General features: G+C 36.7%; 1 protein-coding gene across 1 annotated transcript in view; it reads right to left on the reverse strand.

The window, feature by feature from the left end:
* The window catches only part of LOC140242222 (unconventional myosin-VI-like), a 47,416-nt gene extending 27,350 nt beyond the window's left edge, over positions 1-20,066 (reverse strand). Inside the window, exons 1-6 of the mRNA XM_072321965.1 lie at positions 19,862-20,066; positions 11,194-11,263; positions 8,233-8,306; positions 6,512-6,641; positions 1,774-1,879; positions 139-295 (exon numbers count right to left, since the gene is read on the reverse strand). Of these exons, the coding sequence (XP_072178066.1) occupies positions 139-295; positions 1,774-1,879; positions 6,512-6,641; positions 8,233-8,306; positions 11,194-11,263; positions 19,862-19,975 (651 nt within the window). The 5' untranslated portion in view covers positions 19,976-20,066. The remainder of the gene's footprint in view (positions 1-138; positions 296-1,773; positions 1,880-6,511; positions 6,642-8,232; positions 8,307-11,193; positions 11,264-19,861) is intronic.
* Between the last annotated feature and the right edge of the window lie 477 nt (positions 20,067-20,543).

Here is a 20,543-nt window from a genome sequence, read left to right on the forward strand (position 1 = left end):
ATTATTATTATTATTATTATTATTATCATTATTATCATGATGATCATATGACGATGATGAGGATGATAAAAATCTTTTTAATCATCTATTCCTTTCTTATTACCAATTTACAGGACAGGTATATGAATGTCTTCTTACCTTGTCTCCAAAGTGCATCTCCATGAATTTCCCAAAGCGACTGCTGTTGTTGTTTCGGACTGTCTTGGCGTTGCCGAAGGCCTCCAGGAGAGGGTTGGCCTCAATGATGCGCTGTTCGATGACGCCCGCACTCTGGCCATGGGACTCTGTCAGGTACCTGGGGGTTGAGATGGGTCAAAGATGGAGCACTGGTCAAAGACAAAGCTCTGGCCAAAGGTCTGATGAGATGGACAATGACTTCCAAGAGCAGATCCAGGATTTTGAAGAAACTAGAAATGTCGCTACAGCGACTGGTTATACCCCCCGCCAAACATTTCATAAGCTTTGGTCAAAACAACATTTCATAAGCTTTGGTCAAAAAACTGAGGAAGTAGTTAAATCTGCAAGATCTTTCCTTGATCTTCTGCCATTAATATGCCGTTACCATGGCAACGTACTTTCGGGTACTGTCGAAAAATGCGTCTTGCACATCTACAACCAAAGGCACACATCTGTACCAAGTTTCATGGAAATTGGGCAAAAACCGAGGAAGTAGTTTGCAATACAAAATTTTCCATCATTTTGGCTCATAATATGTGAGCTGTTACCATGGCAACATACTTTTTGTCACTGTCAAGAAATGTGTCATGCTGACCTATATCCTAAGACAAACATTCAATATGAATTCCATGAGAATTGGAAGAACACTGATGAAGCAGTTTTGCCATGAAGCATTTTGCCCTATATTTTACCAATAACATGCCGTTACCATGGCAACGCACTTTTTGCCACTGCGGAAATATGTGTCTTGCACATTAACATATTCAGATGAACATCTGTACCTAATTTCATAAAAATTGATCAAAAACTGTGGGAGGAGTTCGCGACGCAAGATTTGTACCCATTTTTGCCCATAATATGCCGTTACCATGGCAACGTACTTTTGGGTACTGTCAAAAAATATGTCTTGCACATCTACAACCCAAGGCACACATCTGTGCCAAGTTTTATGGGAATCGGTTGAAAACTGAGGAAGTAGTTCGCGACGCAAGATTTGCAACGGACCGACCGCCCGACCGCCCGACCGACCGCCCGCTGATTCCTATATACCCCCTTCAAACTTCGTTTGGCGGGGGTATAAAAAAAGGGGGGGGGGGTGCCAGCAGTGAGGAAGCAACTACATTGTATTAATCCACTGAAAATATCCACCAAAAAAAAAAAAAAAGTCTGGCAAAAATAAGGGGGCGACCCCCTCTGGATCTGCTACTGCCTTCAGCTATGACTACCAGTCAAACCAGTACCATTGGCATGGAGATGCACATCACATAAGCGTTAGTTGCTTTCTGATCGATAAAAGGTAGACTGATAAGGTAAGGTTACTATATTTCTTCTTGTCATCTTTATCCGCTCCTTTTCTTCTTCTTCTTCTTCTACCTCCTCCTCCTTCTCCTTCTCCTCCTCATCATCCTCCTCCACCACCTCCTCCTCTTCATCCTCCTCCTACTTCTCCCTGCCTCAATGCCTCTACGAGGAAGTATTAACCCTTCACCCAACAAACAACGAGTACTACCCAATCCCCCCCCCCTCCCACACACACACACACACTCATACATTCTAAAAAGTTAATGTTTCGCATCCTCTGGAAGGTAGTCTCACCTGAGAATGTATTTGGTAGATTCTGTCTTGCCTGCCCCAGACTCCCCACTCACAATGATGGCCTGGCTCTGTTTACTGGTGATCATTTCCCGATAAGCCTTGTCAGCTACAGCATAGAGAGAGACAGTGGGATAAAATGATAAGTAATACTGATGGTGACAGTAATAATGACAATAACTAATAACAATAACACAAAATAATAACAGTAAATATAAATACCCTTACCAGGCCTGCCAACATTCAGGAATTGAAATCAGGGAGACTCCCAAGAGTAGTCAGGGAGATACTTGTGTGCTGCATGCTGCATCTCAATGGGCCATAATTCCTGAATCAAGATTTTTAAATTCCTTTAGCTAAACATGAAGAGACATTGAAGTTTTCAAGACACCTCCTCCAGAATTAGGGAGAAATTATAGCTCTGTGGCAGTGGAGTATTTATTCAAAATTCTATGATAATCGCATGTCATCATATCACTACAAATGTATGTTGTTGTTTTACGCATAAAGTTCATACTACAGCTGAATCTGACATTTCAAAGCTCCACATTTACTTTCTCAGTTCTGTCTTTGCAATTGTTTTATCATATTTGCCCCTCATTCCCCACAGCCATTGGCATAAGAATTTAAAGATTTCTTATAAGGATTTATAAGAAAGCAAATGAATAATACTGGTTTAATTATATCAATTTCAAAGCTCTGCACTTGTACTATTTTTCATCAATTTTATCATTTACTTTTCTTCTTGTGAAATGTCTTTGTTTTAAGCTTTTGATGCCAATCCCCTATTCTAAACCCATACATAAAATAAACCAATACACATTTCTAACAAATATTGTACATGTACAGTACCTTACGATACCTGGTACACGTGCATAACATTTGCCAATACAAATAAAGTTCATTAATGACATGCTGTCAGAATTTATGACCAATCAACTGTGAAATGCACCCCATCATTAAACCAGCCAATATTCCCACGTAAGTCATATTACCATGGAACAACATCATGTGAGATAAGTCAACAAAGATGACTTTTCTATTTAATATCTAGAGTTATTACCTCTTACTACTGAAGGACAATAGGATAATCATTTTTGTCTTGGCTTTGATCTTGACTTTTTGTATTCATTGCTTAGGTAACAGGTTTCTGAGGTCAAAGTCCTTACAATGTGTTTTTTTACAACTTCGGTACAGGGTTTTGAACAGGGGCACACAATGTATGCATTGACTGTGCATGGCAAACTCACAAACGGACATGTAATGGTGCTCATTCACATGAACCATAAGGTGATTTTACAATGTGCAATGAGATCATCTTACTCTAACACTGACAAATGTGCCCTGTATTCAAGGAGACTTTTAATAAGAATAACAAAATAAAACATACAGAAAACTATGTCATTACAGTGATTGAAGGAGAAATCAGAAAGTTACAAATTTTAGTTACAAAAGTTACAAAGTTGAAATGTTTCTTTTTCAATGGAATGGTGATATATTATGGTCACATGATATGCAAATGATGAAACAACATCATCACTGTGTGTCAGCGCATCATAGCGTGGCCAATAATGCATTAAATCTGAACATTTTCATTACTTCTTACTCTTTGTCTAATATCACTGAAAGTTTTACTGGCCCGTCAGTTTTAATGTATTCTTCTTGATATTAGTCAACTTGAAAACGGAGTGGAGTTTTCCCATTAAAGTACAATTTAGCTTTGAAGAAACAAGACCCAAGATTTAGAATCTCAGTCATCATGGATATTGTTATAATTCCTGTTTAAGTTGTCTTTGATAATCACAGCTAAAATAAATCTGAATACTGTAGATGCATTTAAGTTAAAACTTTATAACAAAAAGAAAAGATTAAGAACATGGCTATTACTCTTAACACATGAATAATCAGTGTGTATTACATATGTCAATGAAGGGCAACTTGTCAATTAGTTGAAAAAACAACAACAACTTGATGCAAGAGTCATTAATCTGAACAACAAGAAATTCATGGAATTTTTAAGGCTTTTAACACTTTTACAAAACGGTTTACTATTCAATATCAGTTAAAATCACAGGGTAAATTAGATATGGTGCACATTTTAATCACCTCACATTGGTTTAATAGCAAAAACAAATCTTCATGTACCAGGTAATTTGACCATTCAAGTACAAACTGAATATTATCATGAAGTCATAGTTTTCTATAATGTGGGGGAAAATTTTTGTCTGACTCAGAGCTCTGAGGGTAGAGTAAACATCAGTGTAACGGCCAAAGTCCATGTCCGCTGAACCCCAGGGTAACGCCTCATGCTGCTGGGGCGTTACACACATGCCCCATATATGTGTATAGCAAGAAACCACCACCACATGCGGCGTATCTTTCGCCAGTTAAGCAAACAGCCATCAGCATCTAAATGAGCACATGGCCAGGTAGATATTAATTGAATTTGTGAGATCAGAGGGCTCGCAATGGGGAGGAGGGAACGATTTTTCAGACAGTATCATACACCTGTACGTTACACCACTATTACATGGTACATATTATTCACATTCCGTAGGCCTGTATGTGTGGGTGTAAATGTGTATGTGGGAATGTGTGTGTGTGAGTCTGTGTGTGCAGGATTACATTACAACTACAGCAAAAGCACTAACTCAACTTATTGAAAAACCTTTAATTCAGGCAATTTTCACCTAATCAGTGCAAATCTTGATTTGAATACCTAATCACACAATTCACATTAAAATCAGCATACATTTGTATGATTCTTTTGGTGAGTACAACATCAACAACAAAAATCACAAATGACCTTCAATTGAAGCGTGTAATTTGAATTGTATTTCCAAATCCTACATGTATGAGTTACAGGCCTATGGAAATATGATAACCTTGCTAATCAAACAAAGATATATGATGAGAGAATTGTGCATAATGCTTGGCAAACTAATGTTTAAAGCAAAACAAACCAGCACAGATCCCCATAATTCCCCCAAACCCACTACGATACTATGCTCCGTATCTATGGTGTATCTCTGCACACTCAGTAATCAGAGAGTTCGGAATCCACACTAACAGTTTGAATCCATTCTAATCCAATTTGAAATCAAGTCAACTATTCTACATTTCAACAGCAATTTGGTAGTGCTGTGAACGTAGTGTGATATGCAAGTATCAGACTAACACTCAAATTGTATTATTACTTTTGATCAGCAATTTACAGGACTTATAAAATATCTCTGACAAAAGTCTACCAGAAGATACGTAATTTTATAAGATTTTATAAAAGACCTTCCGGTGTCTGCATATGCTGCCAAAAGTGCAAAGAACGTATTACGTAATCCACACAGACACACATATACACGCGCTTTAGGCACACACACAACTACAGTGTAGATGTCCTTGCATGGATGTTTATTAAAACCAGATCAAAAATTCACCTTCATAAAATTGCTATATAGTTTAAAGTATGTATGTTTTGACTGCCATATTGTAATGTGCGGTGGAGTGTGTTATTATAGTAACTACACAATATGGCAAAAATCCTTTATTATTATCGATGAGTGACATAAAAGTGACAAGAAGAAAGAAGACGGAGTGTCCACATGCCAGTAGCTTTGTACCCATTACAAACCCAGGATGTGAGCATCATGCAATGAGACAGAACACAGCAAGGGGGGGGGGGGGGGGGGGAGGGGGAGACTTCAGTGAAGGCAAATGTTTGCACAAAATGTTTGGTATCAATTTAAAGCTACAGATAGGTAATATTTCAGTACAATTTCAGTACAGTGTTCAATATAGATTTAGTTACAACAACAACAACAACAACCACCACCACCAAAACAAACCCTGCTGCATTGAACTATGGGTAATCAAAAATTCACATTCTTTCCTATATCATTGATTGGTTGGACCAGCACAACTGAAATGGAGTTCCACCAAGCTTACAAAGAGTATGACAAGAACATTAAAAAAAGAAATAATAATAATAATTGATAAGAAAATGGGTGTGTGGGAGTAATGAGATTTTCTTGAGCTTCCCTGTGAAGTGCTTTTCTATTAAAGGTCCTGTTTTAAATACCTTTGGGAACAGTGAAATAATTTTTTTTTTATTTTTCTCAATAAAATCTGCATTTTTCTCAATAAACCGTAACTATAGACGGTTTTCAATAGTCTGGAAACATTTTTACTACAAATATTGTTCACATTTTGTATATTTAACAATACTTAAAAGCAGAGTTTACCATTTGCAGATGAAACAAAAACCCAGCATTAGTGCTTTAAAATAGTTCTAAAATGTGAATTAGGGATAGGAACCACTGTAAAAATTTAAATCCATATTATTGATGTTAAGTATTGTTAAATACACAAAATGTGAACAATAGTTTAAATAAATATGTTTCTAGACTAAACCATCTACAGTTATGGTTTATTAAGAAAAATGCTGATATCTCCTTTTATTTTACACTTTATTGCAAAAATTTTTATATGGAAGGATGTTTTGTGATACAACAGACCTACACATATGCATCAAATGTGATATCTTGAAATTTTTTTAAATCACTGCTCCCACAGGTAAACTGGACCTTTAACATCGATTTTACTGATTAAAATTTTTACAGTGGTTGCTTCTATCCCTAACTCACATTTTAGAACTATTTCAAAAGCACTAATGCTGGTTTTTTGTTTCATCTGCAAATGGTAAATTATGCCTTTAAGTATGGTCGGGTTTCAAGCTGTGACTGACCTATGGCAAATACATGGGGTGGCAGGACACCGAGGGACTTCCCCTGGTACTTCTTGATGGTTGCTGAGGTGTAGAGATCCCCCATCTGTTTGTACGGATTCACGGCGATCAGGATGTTTGCCACGTAGGTCTGAGGTATCAAAGGCAAACAAGACAGGGTCAAAACAATTGTGATCAACCTGTGGAAAAAGAGTCTACATTCTGTCAATATGTGATAATAAGATTACTAATGTAAACCAATCAGGACTAGACATTATACTGCTTCATCTAATACTGTACTTTGATGCTACACAATAGCAAGTTCATCTTTCCTTGTGCTCTTGTGTAGTTTAACACTGAAAGTTGCTGAAATGTGGTACTGTCTGTAAGCAGAAGAATTTAAATAATGCCATCTTCTTATGGAGATGAAAACTGAAAACTGATCAATACAGACAGGAAAATATCGATTATAAAATCATTCAGGACTTGGTCTAAAGATGTTCTAACATGCAATTCAGCTATCTTTTTTAAGACAAACTACAGTGTGCTTCAGAAATGGACATAAATCCAAATTCTAGCATTATAGATTAAAGGGAATGTACAGTACTGGTTGAGGTGGGGATTCATGTTTTGAACATTCCTAAGTGGGATAATGAGAAACCTCTTATGAAATTTGAAAGAGCAGGTAATTTTAAGAAGGATTCAATGTTTATTTGATGAAAATTGGTTTTCAAATGGCTGAGATATCCCAAAAAGTGATAATAATAAAAGGCGACAGGCCATGCCTTTTATTAGGATCTCTTTGTTTCACCTTGTTTTTGGATATCTCAGCCATTTCAAAAACAATTTTTCATCAAATAAACTTTTGATACCCCTTAGAATTGCATGCTCTTTGACATCTCATAGAGTGGTTTCTGAATATCTCGCAAAACGTTAAAAGCTAAATCCTCACTTCAACCAGAACTGTACATACCCTTTAAAGCTTTTAGCAATACAGAAATTACCATGTATCTTTCATGTATATGTTACTAAAATTTTGCTGCACAAACAATTATTTGTGGTAGAGTAAAGGGATCGTAACATTAAAAACTTATGACAAATGCACGTAAGGACAAAACCGCAAGTATTGCTCTATTTACACTATACAGTTCCAATCTATTAAAGCTTTCCTACAATAATGCATTTTTCATTTCATATTTCACTTACACATGAACGTGTATGTGACATTCATTGCAGATGTACAGATGTCTCACATGTTACAAACTTTGAATTTGCAGTTGTAGACACAAAAAGCATTATTGTAACTGCAAAATTACTCCCAGCGCAAAGCCAACCATTTAAACCTTCTGGTGTCTCATCACACATAGAGTCATGAGCTAATACTGGCTCAATCCTACCAGAATTATGAATAATCAAATAATCAAATAGAATCAACGCTGACCTTAAAAAAAAAAAATAAATAAAAACAAAAAACAAAAAAACTTAGCCCATTGTACATTGTATATCCAGTTAATGTAATTTCAATCTTCACTAGAATGGCATTTTCTGATCAGAGCTGATTTGAGTTCAATTCTCCATGAAGAACATCCCTTAAAAGCCCCCACCCCCACCCCCCCCCCCCCCCCCCCCCCCCCCCGGAAAAAGAGAGAGAGAGAGAGAGAAGTCATGAAGGATGATAAATTAGAAATTTTCTGATGGTGACAACATCTTTTGTCTTGCTGCCATGGCAACACACTACTTACATAAATCTGGTTTTTCTTGTAGCGTAGCCTGAGGTTGTTGAGAAGAGTGGCCTCATTCAGGTACATCAAGGAACCTGCCAAGAAAGTGGCGAAATATAGAGCATATCTCACAAATTACGCAGAGTCGAAAGGCGAAGTAATGCTTTAAAAAAGAGATCTGCATCGTGATATGACAGAGGCCTGTTTTTGTACGAATATTGTACATTAGTCTCTAAAACAATAAAATAAAGAGAAGTGAGTCTGGAGGTTGCAAAATTTGGAACAACAGCATGAATCAAATTTATGTTTAAACTGTTGGGATATGAAGAAGTGGTAAATTACAGACTTTTTTCCATCCATTTTTAGAGTTCTTTCAGTGCATACGGTGCCATTCATACACTATAGCTTTTAAGACGAAAAGGGCCTTCACTCAAGGCATAGAATGACACTATCACCATAGAGTGTATGTTGATAAATGACACAGATGGCTAAAATTTGAGTCAATAGGACCTGGACAGGACTAGACATGTATTTTTCTGTTATTTATTCTGCAAATTTTACTTGTAGTCATCTAGATGATTATTCATCCATCCACCTGTTCATTCATTCTTTTCTTCTTTTTTTTCTATATCAACATCTATTAATATATTCACTCATTATCTATGATATGAATTTTCTAAATCTGAACCGTGCCTACAAGTTGTTGAAAGCAAATCCACTGACAAGTCTGTCTTGCATTATTCAACAACCACAAGGACAAAATCAAATGGAATGGTTCGATAGAAATCTACCCTCAGAACAGTTGATGGGGATAAAGATTTTATGGTACTCACACACAGGGAAATCTACTCATAAAATATTACCAGTACTTTTCGCATAAAACATGCTGCATTATCAATAACCACTGTTACCATCGTAACAATCATAAAATATTTCCAGTACTTTTCACATGAAAAACAGAAAGCGTATTAATGGTTACTCATAATGAATGATATGTATAGTTCCTGTTCATTTATCAAATTGTACAATTTTGAAGACATTTGTGTGTGTGTGTGTGTTTGAGTTAGGTTTGTATGTAAACTCTATAATCATATTTCTGCAGGGTAAGTTCTGCATACAATGTATATCGTCAGCTGGGGTGACAAAACCTCGTATCTCAAAATTGTCAAATGTTCAAGAGAGCGAAAAAACATGGCGGCCAAAGCACTATAGTGAATGGGAAAGCCTTCTCTTTGACATGTCATGGTGGCTTCATTTTTGGAGTAAGACAGTTAGGATTTGGCCAAGACATCACTTGACCCATTATTTGACCATTAAGCTAAAAAAATTTTTTTTTTGACATTTTTGAGATACGAGGTCTTGTCACCCCAGCGACGATATGACCAATCTTCATACATATTCTAGATAGATTACCATGAACTCATAACAGATGTGTGTGAAATACAGTATATTAGCATTGATCTCTTTCTCTTCTCCAGACATACATGTACAATGTATCAAACCATCAAATCAATATGTGGAGCATGCACAAAATCAAAATAACAACAGGATCAATAAGATTTTTTAGTCTTTTTTTTTAAAGGTATATTGTATTATATCAAGACCACTACCCACTTTTGAACTACATGTACACATGTGTGCCATGTTACCTACAGTGTTCTGTAAATACAGTTCTTTTCTGAGCATTTTTAACGTTAACACACACCATTTGTGTGTATGATTAGTCATCAGTATGAAAATAAATGCCAAGTTCAACTTTTGAGCTGTGGTGGTCCAGGTGAAAGCCTAGTTAATCATGCATGCCACTTCAATTGACATTTCTACCATTACCATTATGATTCCAATACACCACATGCACAAAGTTCTATGCAAGGGTCCCTGCAGTATGATAGCACACAGATTTATTTATATTACACACACACACAAACACACATGCATGGCATACACAAGGCAGAAAATCAACAGATGCATATAAAATGTGCATATCACCTGTGAAGGACGGTGATGGTCAATGCCAGGCACAATAACTAACAAAATAACTCCGACTTTCATTTTTTTTTCAATTCCTTTGTGTACAAGTATGTGTGTGTGTGTGTGTGTGTTTGATTGTCAAATACAAATTGTAATACACGGTGACTCTAAAGATGGTATCATTCTGTCGCACTGCTGCATTTTCCTATGATGACAGTCAGTGATAAAAACACATCAGTCCTGATCTCAGACATCTGGAATGTGGATCTCACACATCTAGCACATGAACAATCTGAGAATACAAATAGAACTGAAGTGGATTTGCATTTATTCTGCAATATGGTCTTGCTGATAGGATTATTGGATATTATGGATATTCCATGCACTGAAAGGTTCTAGTCAAAATGTTGGATTCAGAGGCTCTGAAGAAAATTAGGGCAATTTCTGTCACCGAGGAATCATAATTTCACTGGTAGCATGAAACAGTGCATGTATGACAAATATATTCCTCCAACAAATCTTGAAAAATAGTACAAATTTTGTTCTTGCAACAAAGATGTTTACATTGTATTGCACTGAAGATGAACAGTGTATTACTGCAGTGGGCATGATTTACAACGTGGTCTATGAGACCGATACCCAAAGCACTCGACACATGGTGGATTAAAACTACACTGATCAATGGCATGATGACATTCATGATATACATGTAATACACGATATTGTAAATGTTGTCATAGTATACACGGTGCAGCAAAATTTTCTTTATTGGCATTTTGTTTTTATAAACATCACCACTACAGCAATGTTATGAATGGTCACAAACCATACTGACCAATCATTCTGTAACTGTTTGAACAGGACTTTGTTTATTGAGGTATCAACATTCAAAATGTAATTTTACACATTCACTGTATCTTCACAGAGTAACAGACTTGTCTAACCTATGATACCACTCTTTTTTATTTGTTTGTTTTGTTTGTTTGTTTGTTGTTGTTTTTTGGTACTCACAGTTGTCGTCCACCGTCTTGGCTTCATCATCCTCTGCTGGAAAGACTCTGTCATAAGCAGCACTGACAGCCTGAAATATAGGAGGATAAAACACATATCAAAAAATAATATATAACAATGACATACTGAACACAATTGGACAAATGCAACAAGGTATAGGGTGAGATTGCACCACAGTACTATGCATGACCAAGGAGGTTCTAGAGAATGGAGTCACAACCGTCTTTATTTCCTTTGCTAGATGTTCGAAGCCGCCGCTCAAAAATATTTGAAGCATGTGGCAAACTGGATCTGCCGCTCAGATAGGAAGACAATTGACTCGTATCTCACTGCATAATCACCAGCCACTTTCAAAGGAAGATATGTCTTTGTGATGGTAATTACTTTTCGCTATCCCTTCTTATAAAAGGTAGGTGGTAGGTACAGACACGAGGATGCGCGAATAGAAATTGAGCAAAAAATGCTGAAATAAAGATGAAAATTACTCGACTGGGCATACCCAGGCACTAATCTGATATATCTATTTCGAATTATACTTGAAGATTATTCTATATTAGTTTCATTTGTGGAAATTAAGCGGAAAAGTGATAAAAGCAGCTTTCCAGGATGGTACAGTTTTAAACATTTTCACATGATACAGCTCTGATTTACACTTTTGCGCAAATTTCTGGACGGAATTGGCTTTTGTTTTACATGCTTTATCATTACGTAAAATTTCATTTCATTTAATAAATAAATAAGCAAAATATGGCCAACATAATGATAACGTTCAAAATGAATCTTCAGATTGCTCAGCAAGACGGCGGCTTGGAACATCGATCATCAGAGGCACAAGTGCACCTGTGGAATTCTTTTGTACATGAATAGAAATCTGACAACTGTTTGAATATATTGCAGCCAGTTGGAACTCTAATGTATTAAACCTCCTTGGCATGACCAACCTTTGACAGGCTTATTTGCAAGATTACTCATGATGGAAAGAAAAGGTACAAGTGTACAATTGAAATGTAAACAATCAAATTTACAGGGCTCTGTAGACACAAATTGACAATCAAAATGATTGGTACTGTTCTGCTACTGTACAAACAGAAATGTTGCTGGCATGAAACTTTCACGAATTGCAGCCGACGTCCTTTTTCGTCAAATGAATCTTTCGCGAATAGCTGACCATGAAAAAATCAAGAGTGTACTACATTTGTACATGTACGAGCATTCGATGCATTGTGTAGACAAAAACTTTCATGTGCAATTTATTTTTACTAATCATGGCTTTGATTAGCAATGGTGATGATAATTACTAAATGCTGGTGTTAAAGGGAAGGTAAACCCAAAGAGCAATGTGAATTGAGTGAAAGCAGCAACATTAGTAGAACACATCAGTGAAAGTTTGAGGAAAATCGGACAATCGATGCAAAAGTTATGAATTTTTAAAGTTTTGGTGTTGGAACCGCTGGATGAGGAGACTACTAGAGGATATGACGTATGAGTGGACAACAATACAAAGAAAATATAAAGGAAATTCAACAAAAATTCACTTTTCTAGAATTATGAAAGAGCAGTGAACCAACCGCTTTCAGAAAGCAGGGGGAATAATTGCTACCCTTAACATATGTCAATATCAAGTTGATGGAATTTGTAATTTTCATGAAAACTGGATTTTTGTAGTATTTTCTTTATACTTTCTTGGTATTGTTGTCCACTCATACGTCATAACCTCCAGTAGTCTCCTCATCCAGCGGTTCCAACATCAAAACTTTAAAAATTCATAACTTTTGCATCGATTGTCCGATTTTCTTCAAATTTTCACTGATGTATTCTAATAATGTTGCTGCTTTCACTCAATCCACATTGTTCTTGGGGTTTATCTTCCCTTTAAAGACAGCTTGCTATCAAAGCAGGCCTTTCCCTCTTTCGATTTGCCTTTATCACCTGTCATAGTCTTTTTCCTCCGAGGAAAGATGAACAATAAAGACCCATACACTGACATAAATATTGACCATGTGCTAACAGCCAATATCATACACATGCCTAGAAGTTTCATAATGAGAAATTAGAAAAAAAAATATTAATGACATGAGATACTGAACACAAAGATAACAAACATTTCTACAAAAGACAAAGTGCCAGACTCAATGGGAGAGGGAGGGCAGACCTTTGAACAAAAGAACTTTGCATTCCTTGAGGTGGTAAACAGCTCACAGCTTGGGGGGGGGGGGGAGGGGAACAGCGATGAAATGTCTAAGAGCTATGGTCTAGTAAAAGTCCCTTGGCATTATTGCAAATATGTCATGGCTCTATGTTTTTGTATAATTCTATAGGTGTGTAATTATTTTTGACCAAAGATATCGGACTAATCTTGCCCAGAATTATCAACATAAAGGTGGGTTTGGATTAGGCACGGGGCCTTATTGTAGATTCATGCTGATGGGCCTGATGTTGACCTTGCTGCTTCAGTTTCACAATCTCATCTCAGTGTGCCTTGCTTTCTTTCTCTCTGTCCTCGCACTGTCATCACTGTTCTTATCCCAGTGAATTCTCAAATTTAACATCTCAAAGTCTAAATGCACAGTACAGCTGTGTACATCAATGTCAGAATTTGATACTTTGATGGTTACCAGAGAAAGCTGTCGACATGAAACACATTGCTCACAAAGGCAGGCATACATGTATAATGACCTTGTGTCAGCTCGCTGAAGATACATGTAGGTGCACAAGAGCAAAAATGTGCAAAGAAAATCAGTCAGTTTCGACTCGCAATTTCTCAAAAGCATGAATATTTTCAAATATATCATATTGATATAAAACCTGTTTCAGGAGACTTTCCCTTTTGCTACAAGTAAAAAACCCATTTTCATATGATTTTTATCAGTTTTGCCAGTTGTTACAATTCCTTTCATAATGATAATTACAAAGCTTGCCAAGGTCTATCCAACAATGCAACGAATAATTCAATCCATCATGATGCATTTACTGTAGAAGAAAAGCATGAATGGAACACATGTAGCTCATATTACTGAGTACAATGAACTACAGGTAGGACGGTAAAAAATGAACACCGGTACATTTAAGCAGCCAGCCTACTGGGGGAAAACATATCATGGTGTGGACTTGTGACATAATTAGTGGCTGAAGCCTGTGCTCCTAATCTAGAGATAAAATCTATCCCTCAACTTCAAAAAGCAGAATGGGCTTTACTATTAAATATAACTGCCTTTTAAGATATTTTGAGGATAAATTTTTGATCCAAAATATAATGTCCATACAAATCTAACAGTCCTTCAGATCTACAAGATACTGTCACAATGTTCTTCTTCTTCTTGTCAGTAGTCTGCTTCCTTCATACTTAAAGATTCTTGCAGAACTTGGTGACAGTGTGTGCCATAGGGATAAGGTGCATACACAATGTGCCAATAATTAACAAGGTGCAAGTAAAAAACTGCCTCGAAATGTTGAAAGATACCATAGAAGCTACAGTGTACAAATGTACATCAGTCAGAGACATGTTCATTCTTTGTGGAAGCACTGAAATTTTGTTTGACAAGCTTTGATTAGATAGTTTGTATGTTAAATCATTCTTGTTTTTTATCGATGTGAAAGAGGAAATATGTTTAGACATGAATGCAGCAGTAAGGGGCAAACATACTCATACAGGTCTATATATGGTATGTACAGTTTTGTATAATCACACTGTAGACTCCAACCTGTAAGTATGCAGTAGCACATAATATGTCTTTTCCCAATGGTAAAGGTGTGTACATTTCTTAGCCTGTGTGCACATAAGAGCAACATAATAACCGAGGTTGCTAGGATTGCATTAATTCTGCAGTTGCCATGGAAACTGAGCTGTCTTCCATCACCACCATGGTAAGACGCTCCTCTCTCTGTCTCTCTCTCTCTCTTCTTGAAAATCATTTTCACCACCATACAGTCTCCTTAGTAAGGAGTCTATTGCCACACCTTTAGTACAGGTATCGTACATGTTAGTGCACGTTGTCATCTGAATACGTGTATGTAATTAACTCTCGACTCAATTCCAGGTAACTCAGGCTGAAGTCAACGCAAACACTTGTATTTGAAGAGTTTCATTGCAAAATGGGCTAGGCATCATGTTGAGATCAACATAGAACAAAATAAAACCTTTCTTCTGATACCCCACCTGTATTCAGTTAAAGATAACAAAGAATATTTTTGAAGTTACAGCTGTATGATTAAAAATATACCTTTTTTAGCAGCTTTAATCACAACTTAACAAAAATGCAATAGGTTGTTTTGTGATAAAACCCTTCATTTGTACATTTACTGAAATTAAAACCTCGTTGACATTTCGTGGATATACTTGTGTTCAGTGAAATATGATTTCTTACAGGAAGCTACGGTACTAATGTTCTGCCTATGAAGCTAAACATTAAATTAATGTCCTTATTTGCAAACTGCTCTAGCATTTTCTGTTAGTTATGGGATTACAAACTACTGTACATAAAGCAACAAAGAACATTAGGATTACACTAATTCATGTACTTGTAGGTAATGAGCCAATACACACAAAAAATTTTTAAAAATGTGTTTGTCGACACAGACAAACGATCTTCATTGACTATACAATGGTCTTCATTATCACAATTATGGCAATGATTACACCGTACTGTACAATAAAATGCACCAAATGGGGATGTAGAACATCACATCTGCTTCGGTGCATTTCTGGGATACATTAATAATTATTTCAAGGATGCTGATATTGTTGGGGATTCTCATTAGTCTGATTAGTATGATCAGTCTGAATTTTTCAAAACAACATGTACAGTATGTGATCATTAAGCCTGTCATCTTGCCCTAGGCCCTGCATTGTCCATGCACTTAGTAAGTCTTATACAACAAACGATGTACAATGTGCAATGTACATTGTATACATGTGTTGAGTTCTGTTCTATTAATGTTCAAAAACAATTACCATTAAGATGGAACTGCAAAAATTAAAGGCATTGTCACTACCCAGGTCAAAGGGATATTTAGAGAGCTCTTACATAATTATACACATGTTTGTACTTCCTTTGAGCAAATTGAGTCCTGTTTGTACACCATCATCATTTGGAAATGTATGGGATATTGAAGATATTTATTTCAATGACTAGATCCAATCATGCTTTAACGTTACGCTTTTGCTGATCTGTGCTTGAATTTTCATACCAATTACAAGCAAAACAATGTTTCCTTTGACTATTAAAGGAGGCAACACCCCCAACCACCTCTGAAACCCATGACACAAAAGCACCAAGCAGGTGGATTCTCTAGTTGCATGAAGTGTTAACACAAAGTAGGAGGGAGCGTCACCAAAACGCAAATTATGCCTTTTGGACTTCTCGCCACGTCTCTCAAAGCCATATGCCCAGCGAATTCTAGATCAAGCCCAGTGGGTGTTTACCCTAGCCAAATGTAAACCTTGTCTGAAGAGTGAGGCAAACAGCCGCATGGAATCAGACTATTATACGTATGCACTCCTCACTGAAAACTATTTACCATCATTCCCTGCATACATGATTTAGTCTTGTGTTTTTTTCGGTCACTTTGTTGAGAAGTTTACCTCAGATGGTCAAATGTAATTTTCACCATGGTCAAAATGGTCAGAACAGACCAGAACAATCAAAGCCTACATTTGTATGTTTTGCATGGGTTTTGTATGTACACATGAGTATAACTCTAAGAGTCGGCTGAATACAGATTCAGTTTTGCATCATGTATTTGAAGAAAATGTTCAAGTACCGGTACTTTTATGTACATCTGCTGTCTTAACAATGGTGTTTAACATAGTGTCGTCAGCAAATTTTACCACCTTCACCCGTTGAGGATGGACTGACTTTGCTACAACATGCATTTCCCGCGTAGACACCTGCCCGAGAATACTCATCGTCTTCAACGGGTTAAAGAGGTTTTGTCACCATGTAAATTTGAATTTCTGCATTACAAGTTGCTCTACAAGCAAGTAATATTATATAATTTTACCCAGCTTACATTTTAGAAGCTTATTTTCACTTTTCAATTTCAGATCGTTTCAGGCTAATAGGTTTCTTGAATGTAAAAGTTGCACAGGGTGCCACAAAAATGACAATCCCGCAAGAATTCCTGATACTGAATACGATGTACTTCGTATTCATGAATATTCAGATATTGAACAAGCCTGATGACTTTCTTCACTTGTCAGATGTTATTGATTGGTTGAACTACAATGTATGTTAAAGGTGAATACTAGTGCATGTCAATCAAGTTAGGTAGCACAGAAACTGGGAAGTGATACCAAGACACTCATTGAAAGTGCTCAATCATTTCTACAATGTCAGTACATAGTATGTATGTATGTATGTGAAGTGTGATATCCCCACCCCCCCCCCCCCCAAAAAAAAAAACAAAACAACAACAACAACAACAACAACACACACACACACATGCACACACACACACAAGACAAAACAGAAACAAAACAAAAAACTGAGGTGGGTGAAGCAAGATAATCTATCAGTGGTCTTCCCACGCTAATGTCATTTCCAATGGCTGTTTGCAGGGTGGATAATATTCGCTACAACCAGTTGGACAAATATTATTTTTGCTCTTTGTTTTATAAATAGTTCCTTGTTCTGCAGGTTGTCCATTGAAAACTATAACATACATAAGAAGAAGAAGAAAATGAAGAAGAAAGGGGGAATGTCTTGAATGGGAGCTAACAAACCTGCCACTGTTGCAACTTCATGAAAAAATAAAAAAGACGCACACAACACACTAGTGCTTTATTCTCCTTTTAATCTCTGAAAAAAAAAAAGACTTTAAACTGAGTAATTGGTTTACCCACTCACTTTCTGCAGCAAAACACCTAAATCTTTTTTTAGGGTATTACGTACAGAGTACATCTTCACCGTTTCTTCTCTTTGCCATAAAAACAAGTTGAAATGGATTTTAACAGGCATGAAGCAAAGACACAGAATCCTTTGTATATTTTGCAGATTTTGATTGTTTATCCACATTAAACATCCATGTGTGTCTTTTGATAATTATTTACAAGTGAATAAAAAATGTAATCAAAATGGGACAGTGGTGTACAGCTTTACAGTGTATGGCAAACCAAGTGATATAAACCCAAAGCCATCTTCCAGTTGTATAATGAGGGTATTTCAATGACTATGAATTGCCATGACGAATAATCCAAAGTTTACTAAGTAAACATACATCAAAACTTCATCATTTATAGTTAAAGGCATAATTTACCACTTGAAGATGAAACAAAACCCAGCATTAGTGCTTTAAAATAGTTCTAAAATGTGAGTTAGGGATAGAAACAACCAAGCGCTGTAAAAATCTGAATCCATATAATCGATGTTAAGTAATATTACATACACACACAAAATGTGAACAATAGTTATAATAAAAATGTTTCCAGACTAAATTGTCTACAGTTATGGTTTATTGATAAAACTACTGATATCTCCTTATATTTTAGGTTTATTGCTAACTTTTTTTATATGATAGGATGCTTTGTGATACAACAGACCAAAATGCATCAAATGTGATATTTTGAACATTTTTTTTAAATCACTGCTCCTAAAGGTAAATAGGACCTTTAATACATTGGTTTGAAACTCTCAAGCATGCTTTACAAATGAGAGTCACAAGTTTTCAAGACCCCCGCTGTTCATGATTCATCGGCTGTGTGGTCAAGGAAGAATACCGACACATGCAGTCAGTACCATTTCCTGCCGACTGATATAATGTAATCTTTTAACCGCAATTATGCCATGGGGCACACAGCAGGTGTAAGGGATTTATGCTTGTTGAAGGGAAATATACCCCAAATGTTTACTTGAATTTACTGCATGAAGAAAAAAATAGCAGAACACATTATACAGAGATAAGATTTTTATTTTTCTATCATAATAAATGAGCATTTGACTTACCATTTTCAGAAAGCAGGGGTAATGGCATTACCCTTTACATGTACTGTATTTGTATCAGTAATAAGGCAAGGAAATGTGTACTGTTCATTTGCAAAAACAAAATATTTTGTAGAATTGTCTTTATATTTTGGCATCGTTCCACTACTGCAACATTACAAATTATAGTTTCAGCCTTCTATTAAGTGATGACAGGCACACACACTTGACAACACTTTTTGAACAGACTGCCCAATTTTCCACAAACTCCAGTGTGTATCATACAAGTACGTAGATTTCTGCACTTACTGAATTCACATGTTAGGGATGAATTTCCCTTTAATCTGTGTGCCATGCACTGAATAGACCTGCGGCTAGAAGCAGAGGTAACAATGGTACATCTTTGCCACTAGCTCTCTGCATTCACTGACTAGAATGAATATCAGTGAACGAGTTACACTATCCTTCAATATGCTACACAGCTTCAATAAGATGTATCGACGACGATCTGTAGTTATCTCAGTAACCATAACAGGGAAACAAAACATTGATCAGTGGAATAATTAAGCATCATAATCCTATCATAAGGTGTGCTTTGTCAAAATGATGTAAGACAAATGAACTTTCATAGAGCTGCAAAATGCACATTACACTCTCAAAAGTGCCTGCTATAGATAAGGATCATGCAACTCCACCTTTAGCAGCAAAAGCTGAAAGATGAATGTATTACGACTCTTCAAAAGATGACCTACCTTTCCCGTTTCCGGTTGTACAGTGATGCCGTCGACTCCGATGTCGATGATGCGCCCCAGCTGGAATCCATGCTCCAGGTGGGGCACCCACACCTTCCGGTTCTCGTCAAACATGGCCGACGCCCGGCGACGGAGATTGCTACTTCAAGCTGTAGGGATGCTCAAGAAGTTGATAGTATGTTTCAGTGCTGCTCTCTCTCTCCCTCAGTGCTCCTTTACTTGACAAGTCTTTCTCCTGTATCAGGGCAAAAGAAAAGATGAATCCATGGTGCTGCATAAGCGCTTGCCTGATTGCCTGGGTCAAGTGAAGATCAAGTCGGGAAAATGCTTTGGAACAATGAGAAAAATTGCAGAGACCTCATATCATGCTCTATCATAGATTCCTCACTATCTGTTTGAAAGGTAACACCATCAAATTTTCATAACTTGCTGATTTTAAGTCAAAATTTGGTCAAACTTTTTTTCATATCCTCATTCCCTCACTTATCTTGGTCCGTTTTAATAAAAACAAACATATTCTATAAGGGTGGCCTTCCTCTTTAAAGTGAATATTTATTGACATTGAGTGTTGTTCATGGATATTGCCAGTTCATCTACCCCCACCCCCTCCACACACACACACACACACACACACACACACACACACACACACATCCACAACATCAACTAGACACACCTCCAA

The sequence above is a fragment of the Diadema setosum genome, chromosome 19 (genome assembly GCF_964275005.1).
Source record: "Diadema setosum chromosome 19, eeDiaSeto1, whole genome shotgun sequence".
NCBI lineage: Eukaryota > Metazoa > Echinodermata > Echinoidea > Diadematoida > Diadematidae > Diadema > Diadema setosum.